Source organism: Rutidosis leptorrhynchoides, chromosome 1 (assembly GCF_046630445.1).
Source record: "Rutidosis leptorrhynchoides isolate AG116_Rl617_1_P2 chromosome 1, CSIRO_AGI_Rlap_v1, whole genome shotgun sequence".
In the NCBI taxonomy this organism is placed as follows: Eukaryota; Viridiplantae; Streptophyta; class Magnoliopsida; order Asterales; family Asteraceae; genus Rutidosis; species Rutidosis leptorrhynchoides.
The window spans coordinates 696,580,674-696,601,308 of NC_092333.1; the positions used below are offsets into that span (position 1 = coordinate 696,580,674).

Here is a 20,635-nt window from a genome sequence, read left to right on the forward strand (position 1 = left end):
TTAGATCTAAGACCTTGATGAAACTTTGGTTCATCAAACATCATACAACTCTTAAGTGAGTTGATCTACATGTCTTAGACTCACACTTGTGTTGCTAGTGTCAAAACTTAGTTAGTATTACTTTCATAGTTCATGTGTGTGTAGATCTAGGACTTGATGTAACTTTGGTTCATCAAATTAATGTCTTAGACTTGCACTAGGGTTATGATGGATAAATCTTGGTTAAGATGATGTAGACACATCCATGAGTTGTACACTTGAAGCTATATGCATCAAGGATGAGAGCCATGATGAACATCAAGCACCAAGACCACCGGAACTCTCCAAACTTCCTGCTTTCTGTCCCAAAGTTTCTGACCTACTGTTTCTGGACCAGACCAGTAGGTCTGGGCTGATCCCATCTTGATTTTTGGATAGAACTTTTCGAGTAGATAATTTTTAATTTAGGACTCGTCTTCATCCGAGTTACGGTTTAGGATTTATGGCCCTCCATTCGTCACTATGTCCTTTAACGTTGTGCAGAAAATTTCTGACCTACTCGCACTTAGACCGTCGCCACGGTCAAACCAAGACGAGTTAGCTTCTGTAATTTTAACCACACTTAAACGACTCATATACGGAGCCATAGCCACTGGCCTCACCTCTGTTCGGTTTGTGTAGAGGCCGTGGTGACTGATCCAAGTCAGCCTTTGTTTTAAACGACTTTCATAGACGAACCTTACTTGTTACCTTTTGTTTAATGATGATTGATGATGACCCTTATGACCTTAATTACATACTTATAAACCTTTTGAGACGACTTACTGACTTAGTACTATTTGACTTAGGTTGAGGACTCCGGACCGTTTACTTGCACACCTTTCCCGATTACTACTTTACCGCTACTACTATCATTGTGAGTTATAGCATTCCCTTTTTACTTTAACTTATTTTGGGAACTGAGAATACATGCGGATTTTATGTTTTACATACTAGGCACGAGTACTTAAACTTATATATGTGTGGGTTATACAACGGCATAAACATTCCCTTTAGCTCGGTAACGTTTAATCATTGGTTTTTGAACCATGAACGCGAATCATAGATATGGATCCATAGGGTTTGACATCCCCACTCGGGCTAGTCGCGCTAGCATTTAACGAGTGTTTAATACTTCGAGGTTATACGCACTTGCCAAGTGCACTTTAAGGGGGTACATTAAACGTTAAGTTAGTTACCGGGTGCCCACGGCTAAGCATATACTTTTACATACTTTTGAACGCTCGTTGTAGCACTGAAATCTCGTGGCCTACTTACATTACTGTTATACTTAAACTATAGCTCACCAACCTTTGTGTTGACCTTTTTAAGCATGTATTTCTCAGGTGCTTGAAGTCGCTTCCGCTATCTTACTAGTCGTGCTGTAGAACCCGCTGCTTAGAGTTGTTATCGCATGACTACTTATCTTGCATTCAAACTTATTTACTTTTGAAACTATGTTATGTAACGACCTTTGTGGTCACGTACACTTATTTAATGCTTCTACTTAGTGAAGCATACTTTTGGATTGTAAAACATTTGACGTTTGTTATGACGTCACTTTTATTAATGAATGCAAATTCTGTTTTGAAAACGCATATAGTACTTAACCTTGTAATGATCCTGTTGATGATGGTCCGTACATGATGATTTAGTACGGGGCGTCACATTTGGTATCAGAGCATTGGTTGTAGGGAATTAGGTTGCATTAGTGAGTCTAAGACCGACCCGAGTAGGATTCACTAATAGGACTAATCTACAACTTGCTAGTTTACTTGTTTCCGCTGAACTTACTGCATGCTGCTGCTTACTGTTACTGTTATATGCCGTATGCTACTACATGATTTCACTACCGCATGCTATTACTTGCTTTCGATTGCATGCTGGTTTCTTACGATTACTGATATTGCCATGCTACTTATTGTTATACATGATTTAAACTGTTGGCCTATTATTTGCTTGCTTTATGACATACTGACATGGAAAAAAATTTATTTTTCCTTGTTCAGATGTCGGATGTTCCACCTGCTGGCATTTCGGGCAGTACAGACTCAGACCCCGTCGCCCTACCTACTGCTACACCTGCTGCTGCTACTGCCGATACACCGGCCCCGACACCCACTAGTGATTCCGGCGCTTCTACTTCCGGAGCTGGTACTAGTGCACCTGCCCCAGTGTCTGCTCCCGGACCCCCGAGGTCACAGCCCCGCATTGGTGGTATTGAGATCCCCGCGGAGTTCGGGGAAGGGCCGTTTCGTAACCACATGCGCACGCCTTGCCGACGCACTCCCGACGGACGTTTAGTCGTGATTCCACCAGGCAGACACCGACAGATGTTGGCCGCCTTCGGACGCTTCGGATTACCAGCTCAGCCACCAGTGTCACCACCACACGATTCGGATGACTCATCATCCGCCGATTCTTCATCATCAGACGACTCCAGCGATGATGAGGATCCTACTGATAGACCTATTCAGGCACCCTCCACCCCGCCGAGGAAGCGGTACCGGTTCGACGGCACCGTCATTCCAGGGGTGAATGGAGGTCGTGCTTTTACTGACGCTTTTGGCCATCGTCGTAGGGTTACTGCTCGTAAACGAGTTGTGCCATACCCTGCCGACCCACAGATACGTAAGGTTCCCCGTTATGTATTGACCATTCCTGGAACCGTACCACCTAGATTCAGATACGCACCACTTACATCTAGGGACGTACCGTCTACATCCGGAGCTGGACCATCTACATCAGCACCACCGGCACCACCGGCACCACCCGCCCCACCTGCATCGCCTGCCCCACCAGCTCCCTCTAACGAGGAACTGATGAGGGAGATTGAGACTCTCCGAGCTCGAGTCACTGAGCTCGAGGAGCAGTTGGCTCGAGGAGCAGTTCACCCACCTTCACCGTAGGACTTTGTATTTAAATTTCATGATGTAATCTAGTTATAGTTTCATGTATTTCATATGTATTGTACGAACTTATTCAGATGTATGAAACTTATTATCATTAACAAATGGAACTTTGCGTTATTTAATTCTTGCACGATGTTCTATTTACATTGCTGTACGATGATTCTGTGATGTTTGTACCTAGATGCATTATTTAATAACATGTGATGTTTTGATTCCATGATTGGTCACTATATACTGTATTATTACTACTTGCATGCTGGATTTTGACTTGGGTCAAAATTTTTGTTTAGAATACCATGGCTAACGGAAGAACCACACCTACCGCCGCCCAGATTGAGGACATGATCAGCGAACGGGTCGCTGCAGCCCTAGCAGAAAGAAATCTCCAAGCTCCACTGCCACCACCACCAGTTATCCCACCCGTTCGAAATGGGTGTACATACAAGGAATTCCAGAGCTGCAAACCGCATAACTTCAGCGGCACCGAGGGACCAGTTGGTCTCACCAGATGGTTCAAAAAACTTGAATCAGTATTCCGAGTTAGCAACTGTTCGGAGGATAATAAGACGAAGTTTGCATCTTGCACGCTATCTGACGGCGCGCTAACGTGGTGGAACACGTTAGCTCAAGCGAAAGGTATCGATGAGGCGTATGCTACGCCATGGGAGGAATTCAAGGCGGCTATGATTGATGAGTATTGTCCAAGAACCGAAATTCAGAAGATGGAAATTGAATTCATGTAGTTGAAGGCCGTAGGGAACGACCTTAACAGTTATAATCGTAGGTTTTTGGAGTTAGCATTAATGTGTCCGACCATGGTCACCCCCGAATTTAAGCGCTTGGAAAAATACTTCTCGGGTCTTCCTAAGTCCATCAAGGGTAATGTTACCTCATCCAAGCCACCAAGCATTCCCGAAGCAATGCGCATGGCGCATACTCTCTTGAATCAAATCATCCTTGACGAGCCAGAGAAGGCTAAGTTTGAAACTGGTAGTGGCGAGAAGAGGAAATGGGACAACAACCACAACAACAACAGGGGTAAGAACTATGATCAAAACCCGGCGAAGCGACATCAAGGGTTCAGGCAAAACAACAACAACACCAACCCCAACAACAACAGCTCCAATCCGAACTACAAGGGAACTTTACCACAATGCAAGAGGTGTTATAAGCACCACACCGGGTATTGCAATGTTGTCTGTGAGAAATGCCAACGGACTGGGCATGTTGGTAAGGATTGTAAGGTTACTACTTTGAACGTGAAGCCAAACCACAACAACAATGGGCCTAGGAAATGTTATGAGTGTGGAAAGACGGGCCATTTCAGAAACGAGTGCCCAAACAAGCGTAAGGATGGCGGACCACCACGTGCTAGAGCCTTCAATGTTAATGCAAGGGACGCACGCGACAACCCCGACTTGGTGACAGGTATATTCAAAATCAACAATCTTTTAGCTTCTGTCCTATTTGATACTGGTGCCGATAGGAGCTATGTGTGTAGACATTTTTGTGATAAGTTAGATTGGTCGTTAGTTCCTTTAAAGGAAAGTATGCTTGTCGAGGTCGCCAATGGAAAACTTGAAAAGGTTGACCATATTAGTCGTGGAGCTATTATCAACATAGCTGGTGCAGATTTCGAAATTGATTTGATACCTATCAAACTGGGAAGTTTTGACGTGATCGTCGGTATGGATTGGTTGAGCAAGATAAAGGCCGATGTTATCTGTGGAGATAAAGCACTTCGCATACCACAAGGAGATGGCGAACCACTGGTTATCTATGGAGAGAGATGTACCTCGAAGTTGAACCTCATTAGTTGCGTGAAAGCGCAAAAGATTATGAAGAAGGGACGCTTTGCTGTCCTAGCACATGTGAAAGTGGTAGAAACTGAGGTGAAGAGCGTGAACGACGTTCGAATTGTGAACGAATTTTCCGATGTCTTCCCAGAGGAATTGCCTGGATTACCGCCACCGAGGGCAGTAGAATTTCAGATTGACTTAGTGCCAGGAGCTGCACCTGTAGCTCGCGTACCCTATAGACTTGCACCTTCCGAGATGCAAGAATTGCAAAGCCAACTACAAGAATTACTTGATCGAGGGTTTATTCAACCAAGTTTCTCGCCTTGGGGTGCACCTGTTTTGTTTGTGAAGAAGAAGGATGGATCCTTTCGTATGTGTATCGACTGCCGTGAGCTCAACAAATTGACTATCAAGAATCGGTATCCCCTTCCACGAATTGACGATCTTTTTGATCAACTACAAGGATCGAGCGTTTATTCAAAGATCGATTTGCGATCCGGCTATCACCAGTTGAGGGTGAAGGAATGTGACGTGATGAAAACTGCGTTCAGAACCCGCTATGGTCATTATGAGTTTCTTGTGATGCCATTCGGTTTGACAAATGCACCTGCCGTGTTCATGGACCTCATGAATCGTGTCTGCAAGCCTTACTTGGACAAGTTTGTTATCGTCTTCATAGATGATATCCTCATCTACTCTAAGAGCGAAGAAGAACATGAGCAACACCTCCGATTAGTGCTTGAACTCTTAAGACAAGAGCAACTTTATGCCAAATTCTCCAAGTGTGAATTTTGGTTGAAGGAAGTACAATTTTTGGGTCATGTTGTGAGCGACCAGGGTATCAAAGTTGATCCCGCCAAGATTGAAGCCATCAGCAAGTGGGAGACCCCCACTACTCCAACGCATATTCGCCAATTCCTAGGTCTCGCCGGTTATTATCGAAGGTTTATCGAAGGATTTTCTCTGATTGCGCGTCCTTTGACCGCACTGACTCACAAGGGCAAGAAGTTCATTTGGGAACCCGCAGACGAATCAGCATTCCAAACTTTGAAGAAGAAGTTAACCTCCACACCTATCCTATCACTTCCTGAAGGCAGTGACGACTTTGTTGTTTATTGCGATGCATCGAAGAGTGGTTTTGGTTGTGTACTGATGCAACGATCAAAGGTTATTGCCTATGCCTCCCGCCAACTGAAGATTCACGAGCGGAACTACACTACACATGATCTTGAACTTGGAGCCGTTGTCTTTGCACTCAAATTGTGGAGACATTATTTGTATGGAACTAAGAGCACTATCTTCACCGATCACAAGAGTCTCCAGCACATCTTCGATCAGAAGCAACTGAATATGAGACAGCGTCGATGGATCGAGACGCTCAACGACTACGATTGTGAACTCCGTTATCACCCTGGCAAGGCCAATGTTGTAGCTGACGCTTTAAGCCGAAAGGAGAGGACAGCACCTCTCCGTGTTAGGGCTCTGAACATCACCATCCATTCGAACCTCAACAACCAGATCAGAGTAGCCCAAGTTGAGGCTCTCAAGGAGGAGAACATATCTCACGAGCATTTGAACATACTTGTCTCTCGATTCGAGGTTAGAGAGTCTGGACTCCGATGTTATGCCGGAAGAATTTGGGTACCTTATTATGGAGATCTACGAAACCTGATACTTGATGAAGCACACAAATCGAGATATTCGATTCACCCCGGTGCGGGTAAGATGTACCACGACCTTAAAGAACAGTATTGGTGGCCGAATCTTAAGAAGGACGTTGCGACTTATGTTGGTAAGTGTTTGACTTGCTCGAAGGTTAAAGCCGAGCATCAGAGACCTTCTGGGTTACTTCAACAGCCGGAAATCCCACAATGGAAGTGGGAAAGGATCACAATGGATTTCATTACTAAGCTGCCGAAGACGGTGGGCGGATGCGATACTATTTGGGTTATTGTTGACCGCTTCACCAAATCTGCACACTTCCTAGCGATGAAGGAAACTGATACAATGGAAAGACTTGCTCAGCTGTACATCAAAGAGGTTGTATCTCGTCATGGTGTACCTTTATCAATCATCTCCGATCGCGATCCCCGTTTTGCTTCCAGATTTTGGCGTTCTTTGCAAGAAGCCATGGGAACTCGTCTTGACATGAGTACTGCTTATCATCCTCAGACTGACGGGCAAAGTGAACGAATGATTCAGACCTTGGAGGACATGCTGCGTGCATGTGTCATTGATTTTGGAAAGGCCTGGGAAAGGCATTTGCCACTCGCCGAATTCTCGTACAACAACAGTTATCACTCAAGCATTAATGCTGCACCTTTTGAAGCATTGTATGGTCGTAAGTGCCGATCTCCTATTTGTTGGGCCGAAGTAGGCGAAAAGAAAATCACCGGACCCGAGGTAGTCCACGAAACCACGGAGAAGATTGCTCAGATCCAAGCTAGACTTAAGACTGCCCGTGATCGCCAAAAGAGTTATGCCGATCTTAAACGGAAAGACTTTGAATTTAATGTTGGTGATCGTGTAATGTTGAAGGTTGCACCTTGGAAAGGTGTGATCCGTTTTGGAAAACGTGGAAAGTTGAACCCACGATACATTGGTCCTTTCGAGATCTTAGAACGTGTTAGACCAGTTGCATACCGTTTGGATCTACCAGCACAATTGAGCTCGGTTCATCCTACCTTCCATGTGTCAAACTTGAAGAAGTGTCTTGCTGCACCCGAACTCATCATACCATTGGAAGAACTTACTATTGATGACAAACTCCACTTTGTGGAGGAACCTGTTGAGATTATGGATCGTGAGATCAAAACTTTGAAACGCAACAAGATTCCGATTGTACGAGTACGATGGAATGCCAAACGAGGACCTGAGTTTACTTGGGAACGAGAGGATCAAATGATGCGGAAATATCCTCATCTTTTCCCGACTCCTCCATCTACTTCAGCTTAAATTTCGGGACGAAATTTTCTTTAACAGGTGGGTAATGTAACGACCCTGGATTTTTCAACATTTATTTATTAATAATTACTATTATTAATACGCGTGTTTAAACGAATGTACGTTATTACATTTACATGTTGCCTTGATTGCCCGTGCTTGACTTTTAAGGGCCCGAAACGTCTTTGTGACACCCGGAACTTTCACGAATAATATTTTTAGAATATTATTTACATTCATGATTATTTATTATTAATCATTTTAATTAATCAAGGTTAGTGATTAATTACTTGGGCCTTTAATTAATGGACTTGGACTAGTAAGCCCACCCTACACTTAAATGGACTTGTAAGCCCATTCTAGTAAGCTAGTTTATGTTAAGTATAATCAAGGTTTATTAAGTTAATCAAGAGACAAAGTTGTCTCAAGCATGCATGAGTCTTTTTACTTCTTTACCCTTCCTAGCTTACACATCCACCCAACACTTGAAAGAAGCTTGTTGACCCTCCCTTTTGAGCCAAAAAAACCGTCCACTCTCTTGAAGGGATGAGGAGTTCTTTTTTTCAAACATTGCTATTTGTTACTTGTCATTCACTCTCATTTACACATACATTCAACACATACAATTTCTCTCTTTTCTCTCTAGCATTTTTCTCTCAAGACTTAGTAAGAACAACACTTTTCTTTCTTCTTTTTTTTCTTCCAAAAACCGAAACCAAGCATCAATAATCATCATCATCTTTCGTTTATTACTTATACTTGTTTGTTGTATGTTACTTGTTTGTTGCAAGATCAAGTTTCTTTAGCTTGGATCTTCCTAAATCTTAGTTACTTCTTTTGATTTTGAAGAACTAAGAACAAGAACTCAAACTCACTAGTTTGTAGTTCCATATTTATGTAATTTCATGATTTAAGTTCATAAACTTCAAGATCTTTCTTTGTTTTCATGATTTGTAGACTTGAACTCTTAAGATTCAAAACTTAGTTGAATCTTCTCAAGCATGATACAAACATGAACAAATACTTAAAGATCTAGTTACTTACTTTATTTATGTTCACTTTAATTTCATGTTTTCAAGTTCATAAGTTTCAAAACTTTCTTATTGTTTATATTGTTGACTTGAACTATTAAGATCTACACCTTGGTTTGATCTTCTCAAGTATGAAACAAATGTAAACATAAAATTTGTAGATCTAGTTATTTGTTTCACTTTTACTTAGTTAAATTTGTGATTTATGTTGTTGATCAAGTATTTACTAGTTAAAACTTGATTATTATACTTGAAACTTTGTAAGTTCAAGACATAGAAGTTTAACTTGCTAGTTACAACTTCACACACTTGTGTTGATTAACTTAAGTACTAGATCTATACATTTGAAACTAAGATCTTCAAGATCTACTAAGAACTAAGTTCTACAACATAAGATCTTGTGTACTTAAGTTTATTTTCAAGTTTGTAGATTATTACTAGTTTTAAAGTTGATGTATGTGTTAGATCTAAGACCTTGATGAAACTTTGGTTCATCAAACATCATACAACTCTTAAGTGAGTTGATCTACATGTCTTAGACTCACACTTGTGTTGCTAGTGTCAAAACTTAGTTAGTATTACTTTCATAGTTCATGTGTGTGTAGATCTAGGACTTGATGTAACTTTGGTTCATCAAATTAATGTCTTAGACTTGCACTAGGGTTATGATGGACAAATCTTGTTTAAGATGATGTAGACACATTCATGAGTTGTACACTTGAAGCTATATGCATCAAGGATGAGAGCCATGATGAACATCAAGCACCAAGACCACCGGAACTCTCCAAACTTCCTGCTTTCTGTCCCAAAGTTTCTGACCTACTGTTTCTGGACCAGACCAGTAGGTCTGGACTGATCCCATCTTGATTTTTAGATAGAACTTTTCGAGTAGATATTTTTTCATTTAGGACTCGTCTTCATCCGAGTTACAGTTTAGGATTTATGGCCCTCCGTTCGTCACTATGTCCTTTAACGTTGTGCAGAAAATTTCTGACCTACTCGCACTTAGACCGTCGCCACGGTCAAACCAAGACGAGTTAGCTTCTGTAATTTTAACCACACTTAAACGACTCATATACGGAGCCATAGCCACTGGCCTCACCTCTGTTCGGTTTGTGTAGAGGCCGTGGTGACTGATCCAAGTCAGCCTTTGTTTTAAACGCCTTTCATAGACGAACCTTACTTGTTACCTTTTGTTTAATGATGATTGATGATGACCCTTATGACCTTAATTACATACTTATAAACCTTTTGAGACGACTTACTGACTTAGTACTATTTGACTTAGGTTGAGGACTCCGGACCGTTTACTTGCACACCTTTCCCGATTACTACTTTACCGCTACTACTATCATTGTGAGTTATAGCATTCTCTTTTTACTTTAACTTATTTTGGGAACTGAGAATACATGCGGATTTTATGTTTTACATACTAGGCACGAGTACTTAAACTTATATATGTGTGGGTTATACAACGGCATAAACATTCCCTTTAGCTCGGTAACGTTTAATCATTGGTTTTTGAACCATGAACGCGAATCTTAGATATGGATCCATAGGGTTTGACATCCCCACTCGGGCTAGTCGCGCTAGCATTTAACGAGTGTTTAATACTTCGAGGTTATACGCACTTGCCAAGTGCACTTTAAGGGTGTACATTAAACGTTAAGTTAGTTACCGGGTGCCCACGGCTAAGCATATACTTTTACATACTTTTGAACGCTCGTTGTAGCACTGAAATCTCGTGGCCTACTTACATTACTGTTATACTTAAACTATAGCTCACCAACCTTTGTGTTGACCTTTTTAAGCATGTATTTCTCAGGTGCTTGAAGTCGCTTCCGCTATCTTACTAGTCGTGATGTAGAACCCGCTGCTTAGAGTTGTTATCGCATGACTACTTATCTTGCATTCAAACTTATTTACTTTTGAAACTATGTTATGTAACGACCTTTGTGGTCACGTACACTTATTTAATGCTTCTACTTAGTGAAGCATACTTTTGGATTGTAAAACATTTGACGTTTGTTATGACGCCACTTTTATTAATGAATGCAAATTCTGTTTTGAAAACGCATATAGTACTTAACGTTGTAATGATCCTGTTGATGATGGTCCGTACATGATGATTTAGTACGGGGCGTCACAAAAACCGCTCTTCCCTTCCAGATTTTTCTTACATCTTCTTCATCTTGTCTTCTCCAGAAAATACATTAGTAACTATAATTAACTTTTTTTTTGTTTGAAACGGTAAACTCACACACCCTATATAATTTTACACGAATATGTCCTAAACACAGAGGCGATTGTACATGGAAGTGGGTGGGGTCCTATGACCCCACTATTTTGAATTTTTTTTATACAATGTACTCTTTAAATTGTGTAGGATATCACTAAATTTAACCACAGGACCACATATATTTTTGAAACTTATGGATTTTTTAGAGGTAAACAACCATTAAATTACCCTTAAAACATAGTAATTAACTTTGAATTTTTTTTAGGACCCCATTGAATTATCATCCTAGAATCGCCGCTGCCTAAACAGGACTCGAACCCATGATCTCAAAGTCAGAGGAGCTCCTCGATACCGCTAGGGCAAAGGCCCTTTGATGTAACTATTATTAACTGTTAATAATTATTATTATTATTAGTATTATATCAATCATAATCATAATATATTAATTATATTATTATTATTATTAAAATAAAATTTTAATAGTGAATACTGATGATGATTTTGCGTTCACAGTTTAGATATTTGACTATTTTGAGTAATTTGACCATGAATGTTTTTATTTAACTAATACGGAGTATTTAACAAGGAAAAAAATGCACGTTAGTATTTTAAATTATTACTTTTGTAGTAATTATGATTTCAAAAAGGTAATTTTGACTTTATTCCCTTTCCTAGAAACACCCAAGCAATGACCACAACCTACGTGCTTAAACTTTAAATACCTCTCATGTAAACTCCAATTTGCCTTACTTGAAAAACACCCATTTCATTCTTCTTTCAAAGTTTCAATCTTTTTTTTTGCAAATATGGTAGCTGTGCCAAAACCTCATATTGAACAATTCTTTATGAAAAATACTAAACCAAACACCAACCCATTAATCATTCCTTCCATTCCCCTCATTGACCTCTCTAAACCTGAATCCAAAAACCATCTTGTTCAAGCATGTCAAGATTTTGGATTCTTTAAAGTTGTTAATCATGGTGTTCCAACAAAGTTTATTAATAAACTTGAGTCAGAAGCTGTGAAGTTCTTCTCTTCACCTCTTTCTGATAAAGAAAAATTCGGTCCACCCGACCCGTTTGGTTATGGTAACAAAAGCATCGGCCGCAATGGAGATTTCGGTTGGGTTGAATATCTCCTTCTCAATGCCAAACCCGAATCAACTTACCCGGAAAATTTCCAGTAAGAATTTTTTATATCTAAGAAAAAAAGAGTCAAACTCTGTTTTCTTGACCAACGTAATTGACTAATTTACTCTGTTTTTTTAATTCCTTTTTTTTGCAGGGTTGTTGTAACTGATTATGTGGCATCAGTTAAGAATATGGCGTGTGAGATATTGGAGTTATTGGCGGATGAAATGAAATTACAACCAAGAAATGTGTTTAGTAAATTATTGAAAGATGAACAGAGTGACTCTGTTTTTCGAGTAAATCATTACCCACCATGCCCCGAGTTTCAAGAAAATGAAAAAAATGGGGAAAAATTGGTGGGTTTTGGAGAACACACAGACCCACAAATTATATCGGTTTTACGATCCAATAACACTTCTGGGCTTGAAATTTCGTTACGAGATGGAAGTTGGATGTCAGTTCCTCCAGATTCCGATTCCTTTTTCATCAATGTTGGTGATTCGTTACAGGTACATGTACATAGATGAATTAGCTATGATATACGACTATTATATTTATATTTATCTATTATATAAATATATATTATATCATAAAATGATAAATATTAACGAAACTTAATTAGAAAATGAACATAGTTAAAAGAGAAATCATATGTTTATTTATTTTCATGATTGGTACACTTTATTTTCTTGAACGTTTTGTAAGTGTAGCATTTGCTTCCTTTTAGAATGGGTGATCATATATTGGCGTCAAAATATATGGATAATGGTTTTTTTTCATCATACCTTTGTAGTTTTTATTTATATATATGTATAATGTAGTCTAATTGAGTTAATTGAGTTATATTGTTTTTTTAATGCAAACTCACACACGAACCTAATACTAACACGAATATATATACCACGGAAATATCCTAACAAGGACTCGAACCCTCAACCTCAAGGTTGTAAGGGTGACTACGTGGCTCTTTGATAATTGAGTTATATTGTAATCGTTTTCGATTCTTTTCGGTCTCTGAAAAAACAGCAACTCACAACTACTAAGCGAGAGAGTGATAATATATCACCATATTTTTTTTTTGATAAAAACAATAAAATAATTAAAATTGTGCATTAATATGCTATGCATAACAAATTTTTAATGTATCTTGATGAATCTATCAAAATTATACTTTGCACTAATAGATAATATTACTAACCCTTCAGAAAAGTGAAGTCCATATAGTTGATTACTTGTTCTCATTCAGTTCATTGTGTAATTAAAAAATTATTAATTTTAATTATTAATGATTAATATAAATCATAAAATAACTTTGATGTATTGGCGATTGTTGATGACCCAACTTCCCATAAGGGACTAGGGAGATAGGGATATAAGGGGTTTGATCATCATGAGCTGCAAAATATATCCCTGGAGGTTACAAGCGGACGTCTTGCATCGAGCCTCATCTGAGTGGGTTTACCACACACAATCCTCGTATGAATTCGTCCTGACGTTCCCTCCTGAGAATAGGACTGAATATTCATCCCATTTTCGAATGGGTGGATTATGACATCGCTTTCAGACCCCATCATTGACTGTGGTAAAAAAATAAAATAAATCTTAATACTAATTTATATAAATAATAAAATACACATGATGTATACTAGGAATAATAAATATAAATAGTACTCCGTACTCCGTAAGAAACAAAGTGGTCAAATAAATCTGAATAGATTCTCCATCAAAATCTAGGTGTCTTTTTCCTTAGTCGAGATCAATCTTTTTCACATGTCCAACAAGTCATTTTTAGATTTTTAATTAGGTCCTAAAGTTTTCATTCTTTGAATTGATATTCAGAAAAATCTATGTTAATTGATATGGGAAAAAGATGTAACAAGTTGCAGTAGATCTTTTTGATATGGGTAATGTAAGTAAATGATTATTCTATGTGGGTTTCAATCTAAAATATGTAATTGATTTGGACATGAAGGTAATGACTAATGGAAGATTCAAGAGTGTGAAGCATAGGGTGGTGGCAAATGGTACAAAGAGTAGGGTCTCTATGATTTATTTTGGAGGACCACCATTAAGTGAGAAAATAGCACCCTTACCGTCACTTATGCAAGGAGAAGAGGATAGTTTGTACAAGGAGTTCACTTGGTTTGAGTACAAGAAATCTGCATTCAATACGAGATTGGCGGATAATCGATTAGGTCTCTTTGAAAAAATTGTTGCGTCTTAAGACTTTTGGCTTTGTATTCTTTCTATTTGACTTGTCAAACACGGTATAGTTGTAGTCGCGTATTGACTTTGACAGCTCGTAAGTTGATCCATGTAAATTTGTTCTCGCTTGATGTTTTTGGTACATACTGTCTTTTATGTAATTGTTACAGTTGGTGTTTGAAATACTTATGTAACAACTTTTAGTTTGTTAATGGACTTGTTAAAGAAAAGGTTAATGTTCTTATTTTTGGTAAAACAGTGAACTTTATGGGTATACCTAATCAAACTATTCAGGACCATTAGCTTCCATACGTTGTCTACAACATAAAATCTTCGCTATCTTTATCACCGCACATCACTAGGTTGGGGCATCCTGCACCTAATGTTCATAAACCTTGATCGGGCACTACATAGATTGTGACCTTAACGGTCCATACCTTTTGACAATGGCTTGGTGGCACCGATTTGTACTAATCAAGTGGGATTCTCTAGATGAGAATGATGGTCGTAGCCTTTTTTGAAATACATGCTAATAGGGTTTGTAGTAATCTACGTTGCCGATGGAACTTTAATCCAACCCTTCTTTCTTCAATAGTGGTGTCCTGATAAAGTAACCGGTACATACCTTTTGACGCCTTTTTTTACTTATGTTTTCTTGTTTGAAATGAAATTAGGGTTCCTGATTAGTGTGAATTTGGCGACGTTCAATCCAAAATTCTAGCCCCAACCAAGGGAGTGGTTATGTCCACTATTCATAACATATGAATTTTTTCTCATCTTGTAATTTTCTTGAAAGATATACAATATTGTAGAATATTGGTCAGAGATTACACTATTAACCCTTATAAATTTCTCGCAGAATTTTGTTGTTTGACTGCTCCAAATGAAAGCACCACGTCTTTTTTTTTTCTTTTCTTTTCTTGTTTGAAAATGAAATTAGAGTTTTCGATTGGCGAATTTGGCGACGCTCCACCAATTTTTTTTTTTTTTTTTTAACCTTGTATTCATACTCGGATTATGGATAGTGGTTGTGTATAGATCCACGGATCCACTTAGGGGTTTGTTTTCGATTTAATGGGTTATGGCTCATATTGGTCCAAATTAAATCCAAGTTTGTTACTTGTCATAAGTTGGTTACCTAGTGCCTTACCATTTTGAGAACTCTACTAGAGTTTTATAAGATGAATACGTTGCATTCTAGTAAATATAGTTTTGGAATTAGTTGTGCATACTAACGGAGGGGATCTATCATATGATTGTGTCACATTTATGGTATCATTTTGGCCAAGTAGTTGCGACATGATTGATTGAATAATGGAAATGAAGATATTACTCGTACTAACTAAATAAAATTGGGATTTTGCATCATAAATCTTAGTAATAATAACGCGATATGGATAATAGGACATATATAAACATAACATATAACACCAAAAGCTAATGATCCACCACAACGCGCGGACCATTAAGTACATTAGGTATCAAGCAACGTATATTAAAATACAACTGCAACAACGCGCGGTCCGAATTCTTTCTAGTTGGTTTTATTATGGTAGTATGAAATTGTCGTTTTGAAGACATGAAAGGTTAACGACATATATTTCTATTTCTATTACTAATATTAGCAACGGGGGGGGGGGGGGGGGGGGGGGGGGGGGGGGGGTTGGATATTTGCCGTTTTGCTTTAGAAATTGTCGTTTCGTACCTTTAGCCAAAAAACATAGGCTACAACATTTGAATAAGATTGGGCCTTGGCTTAGAAGCCTTAATACTACTCTATCTATCTATCTACATACATAAATATATCTACATACATAAATCGGTAACATAAATTCACGTGGCGCAACCACGTTCATCCTCACCTAATCCTTTTTTCTCCTAATTTCTGATTATTTTAACTAATTATAAGAAAATGACACGTGTCCCCTTAAACAACGGATTAAATCAAAATCACGTTTTAATCACGTTCACACTTTTTCTGTCTCTCAAAATTGAAACCATAGAAAACCACCATCACCATCAATATCATCTGATCATCTCTGTACCATCGTCAAGATCTTAGGGCTTCGATTAGGGCAGTGATTTCTGCATACCATCGTCAACTGCATACTATTGAGAAATTAGGGCTTCGATTACTGTCAAGAAGATGGTTTCACACTAATTAGCGTGCCCAATAATTAATTGATTCGCTATGCTTTTTTAATTAGGGCAAACGCTGAAAATCGAAGTATGTGAGTATGGCGGTATTACCACCATTGTTGAGAGCTCACATTCACCTTCTACTTCTAATTTAAAATTATAATGTAAGTGTTTTCTTTTAATTTTTTGTGTCATTGCAGAAGCTTGAATGTGATATAGTAGGATTTTTGTTACTGCACGGTTTTTTTACATGTAACTGTTGGAGGTTTTATTAAATTCTTTCGTGTAGGGTAAAATAATCGATAGCCGGATAAATCACTGAATCGTGGTATCACTTTCCGAAAGTAATTATTCGACCCTTATAGCCTGGGTTACACGAATATCACTTTGGGATAAGACAGAGATTAAATTCTTGTTTTGGCAGAAACAAGAATCCTTTTGCAGAAGAATATTTTGGTATTCGTAACTTGTTTTTATCTCATGCATATTGGTTAATATATTTATATACACCATTAATCATGAAAGAGTCTTTTATTAAAATCAATTGGCCGATTGATTAATAAAAGTATCTTCTATAATATTCAAAAGTGGTTACAGGAAGAATATTTCTATAAACAAATATTATCACTCCCATCATTAAAGTAAAAGTTGTTACTTTTACAATAAATAAATATTATATTTTACAACTATCAAAACATGAGTGATCACTTTATAATAAACAAGTATTATTCCTTCAACCACTAAAGTAAAAGTGAGTGCAAGAATAATTCTTCCGTAATCACTCAAAATTGTGTTAAGTGTTTTCTTACTGCCGTCTCTTAAGAACCAGCACTGCAAGAGGACCAGCAGCGCAAAAATCAGCAAACAGGACCATCAGCGCAAAAATCAGCATACAGGACCAGCAGCGCAAAAATCAGCATACAGGACCAGCAACGCAGAGTAACCAGCAAACAGGACCAGCTGCGCAGAACAACCAGCACAGGGACCAGCTGCGCAGAACAACCAGCACAGGGACCAGCTGCGCAGAACAACCAGCACAAGGACCAGCAATGCAGAACAACCAGCACAAGGACCAGCAATGCAGAACAACCAGCACAAAACACTTAGCCAAATTTCAGCTTACTAAGAAAACTTAGTACTGAAAACACTTAGTCAAATTTCAGGTAGACCAAGTCATGATAGTAAATAATGGAAAACCACTTTTGGGTCCGAGTAATCTATCACTTAATGGGTGTACACTCCGTACCTCCAAACCCATTTACAAGTGTAGATTAAAACCCAAAATTACACTAAATTTCCAACAATCCTCCCCAATTTAGTGCAATTCGTTTCATGAGAATTAAACAAATTAAAACAAAACTCATGCATAAATGAAAATATCTTGAAGACTGAATTTTCACCTTAGTACATTACACATTCCAAATATTCGAGAATCGGGGTGTTCTAAGAATTGAACCCTTCAACCCATTTGAATAACTGAAAATAACATACACATAAGTTTTCAAATACTCTAAAGCTATCCTGACACTTTACAAGCCATGTGTCCATATCCATTCATGAATGTATCTAAAGCAAAAGTCCAAGCTTTGTTGAAGCGGCAAAACTTCACATTCACAAAGGTAGTTCATTTCAGTCATGCACCTGCTATTGCACTTTTTCAAATAAACCATTAAGAAGCTAAACTTCATCCTCACATTCAACAGGTCCGAGTACATACCTTACCTTGGGATGATACAAAATTTTTGTACTCCAAATTTCTAAGTATAAGCCTTCGACATTGAATTCAACTTCTAATTTTCATCAGAAGGGAATTGGGTATCTTATAATTAGAAATTTATGTGGACTTTAAACCCATCCCCACAGCAGACTTGTTCACCAAGTCTCTTGCCAATCCCTTCGTCAAGTGATCAGCTAAATTCTGTTGTGACCTCACGAACACTATAGAAATCACCCCATTCATGATGAGTTCACGAATCATGCTATGTCTGACACCTAAGTGTCTAGACTTTCCATTGTACATCTGGCTATAAGCCTTTGCCAATGTCGCAGCACTATCACAATGGATAGACATGGGTGCTATAGGTTTAGGCCATAATGGTATCTCATGGATCAAGTTTCTAAGCCATTCTGCTTCTTTACCAGCAGCAGCTAATGCAACAAACTCAGATTCCATCGTTGAGTTGGTAATACATGTCTGCTTCTTAGAAGCCCATGAAATAGCACCTCCCCCAAGCAAGAACACCCAACCACTCGTTGAAGAATGATCTTCAATATTGGTTATCCAACTCGCATCAGAATATCCTTCTATTACCGAAGGAAACCCATTATAAGATAAACTATAGTCCATAGTTTTCTTCAAGTACTTCAGTACCCGCCTAATTGCTTGCCAGTGATGAGTACTAGGATTACTAGTATATCTACTCAGTTTTCCCACAGCAAAAGCAATATCCGGCCTTGTACAAGTCATGGCGTACATCAAACAACCAATCACCTGAGAATACTCAAGTTGTGATACAGCTTCACCTTGATTAGGCATAAGCTTCTCACTTGGATCAACAGGGGTACTCACAGGATTACATTCAAAGCAATTGAACTTTTTCAACACCTTCTCAATATAATGAGATTGACAAATCGAAATTCCTTTGCTTTCACGTTTGATCCTAATGCCAAGGATAACGTCAGCCTCCCCCATATCTTTCATGGAGAATTTTGATGACAAAAATTCTTTTGTTAAATCAACCTGACTTTGGTCAGTCCCAAAGATTAACATGTCATCAACATATAGACAAATTATAACTCCTTTACCAGAATCATCAAATTTACTATATACACATTTATCTGCTTGGTTTAATTTAAAACCACTAGATAAAATCACTTCATCAAACTTTTGATGCCATTGCTTAGGTGCTTGTTTCAAACCATATAAGGATTTCACAAGTTTGCACACCTTGCCTTCATTTCCTGGCATGACAAAGCCCTGAGGTTGGTTCATATAAACCTCCTCATCCAATTCACCATTCAAGAATGTTGTCTTCACATCCATCTGGTGAATAACTAGATTGTGAATCGTAGCCAAAGCAATCAGCAGTCTAATGGTAGTGATACGTGCCACGGGAGCATAAGTATCAAAATAGTCAATTCCAGACTTTTGTCTAAAGCCTTGAATGACTAACCTTGCCTTGAACTTTTCAATAATTCCATCCACCTTCATCTTCTTTTTGAAAATCCATTTGCAACCCAAAGGTTTGCAACCAGGAGGTAGATCAGCTAACACCCAAGTGTTATTGCCCATGATAGAATCTATCTCATCATTAATTGCCTCTTTCCAGAATGCAACATCCTGAGACCTCATTGCTTCATCATATGTTTTAGGATCATCATCAACATTGAAACAATACGAATATTGGGTAGAAACATCATCCCTAGAACCTTCAACTAAGTATAGTTGAAAATCTGGTCCAAATGATTTAGGTTTCCTTTTTCTTTTGCTTTTTCGAAGCTCAAGTGACTGATCAACAGCCTTTTCAGAGACTTCATCATTACAATCCTTATTGATTCCATTGTTACTTGGAATCATATCCTTTGGTCTAGGTATAGATGAAAATCGATTTTCATCAAAGATTGCATCCCTTGAATCAATCACAGAATTGATTGAGACAAACTCATTAGGCTCTATTACATAGAACCTATATGCCTTGGAATGTTCAACATATCCAACAAATATGCAATCTATACCTCTTTCACCTAAACTTTTCTTCTTGAGATCAGGTAGTCTTACAACCGCCCTACAGCCCCATACCCGAAGATAATTCAAGTTAGGTTTCCTTTTATTCCAAAGTTCATAAGGTGTAATCTTGTTTCTTTTGTTAGGAACTCTATTAAGCAAATAACAAGCTGTTAACATAGCTTCCCCCCAAAATCCTTCACTTAAACCCGAATAGGATAACATGGAATTAACCATTTCCTTAAGGACCCTATTCTTCCTTTCAGATATACCATTTTGTTGTGGAGTATAAGGAGCTGTGGTCTCATGGATAATACCAACGGATTGGAAATACGATTGGTCAATGTATTCACCTCCCCTATCTGTTCTAAGTCTTTTAATCAAAGCCTTTTGTTGTAATTCTACTTCAGTTTTAAATATTTTAAATTTATCTAATGCTTCATCCTTAGTATGTAACAAATAAACATAGCAAAATCTAGAAGCATCATCAATAA

General features: G+C 38.4%; 1 protein-coding gene across 1 annotated transcript; it reads left to right on the plus strand.

Moving 5' to 3' along the window:
* The first annotated feature begins 11,702 nt into the window (after window positions 1-11,702).
* On the plus strand, window positions 11,703-14,519 carry LOC139886122 (gibberellin 2-beta-dioxygenase 1-like). Its single transcript, XM_071869867.1, has 3 exons — window positions 11,703-12,125; window positions 12,228-12,582; window positions 14,046-14,519. Exons 1-3 carry the CDS (start codon window positions 11,749-11,751, stop codon window positions 14,295-14,297), a joined length of 984 nt encoding a protein of 327 aa, XP_071725968.1. The 5' UTR covers window positions 11,703-11,748; the 3' UTR covers window positions 14,298-14,519.
* Window positions 14,520-20,635: the final 6,116 nt, after the last annotated feature.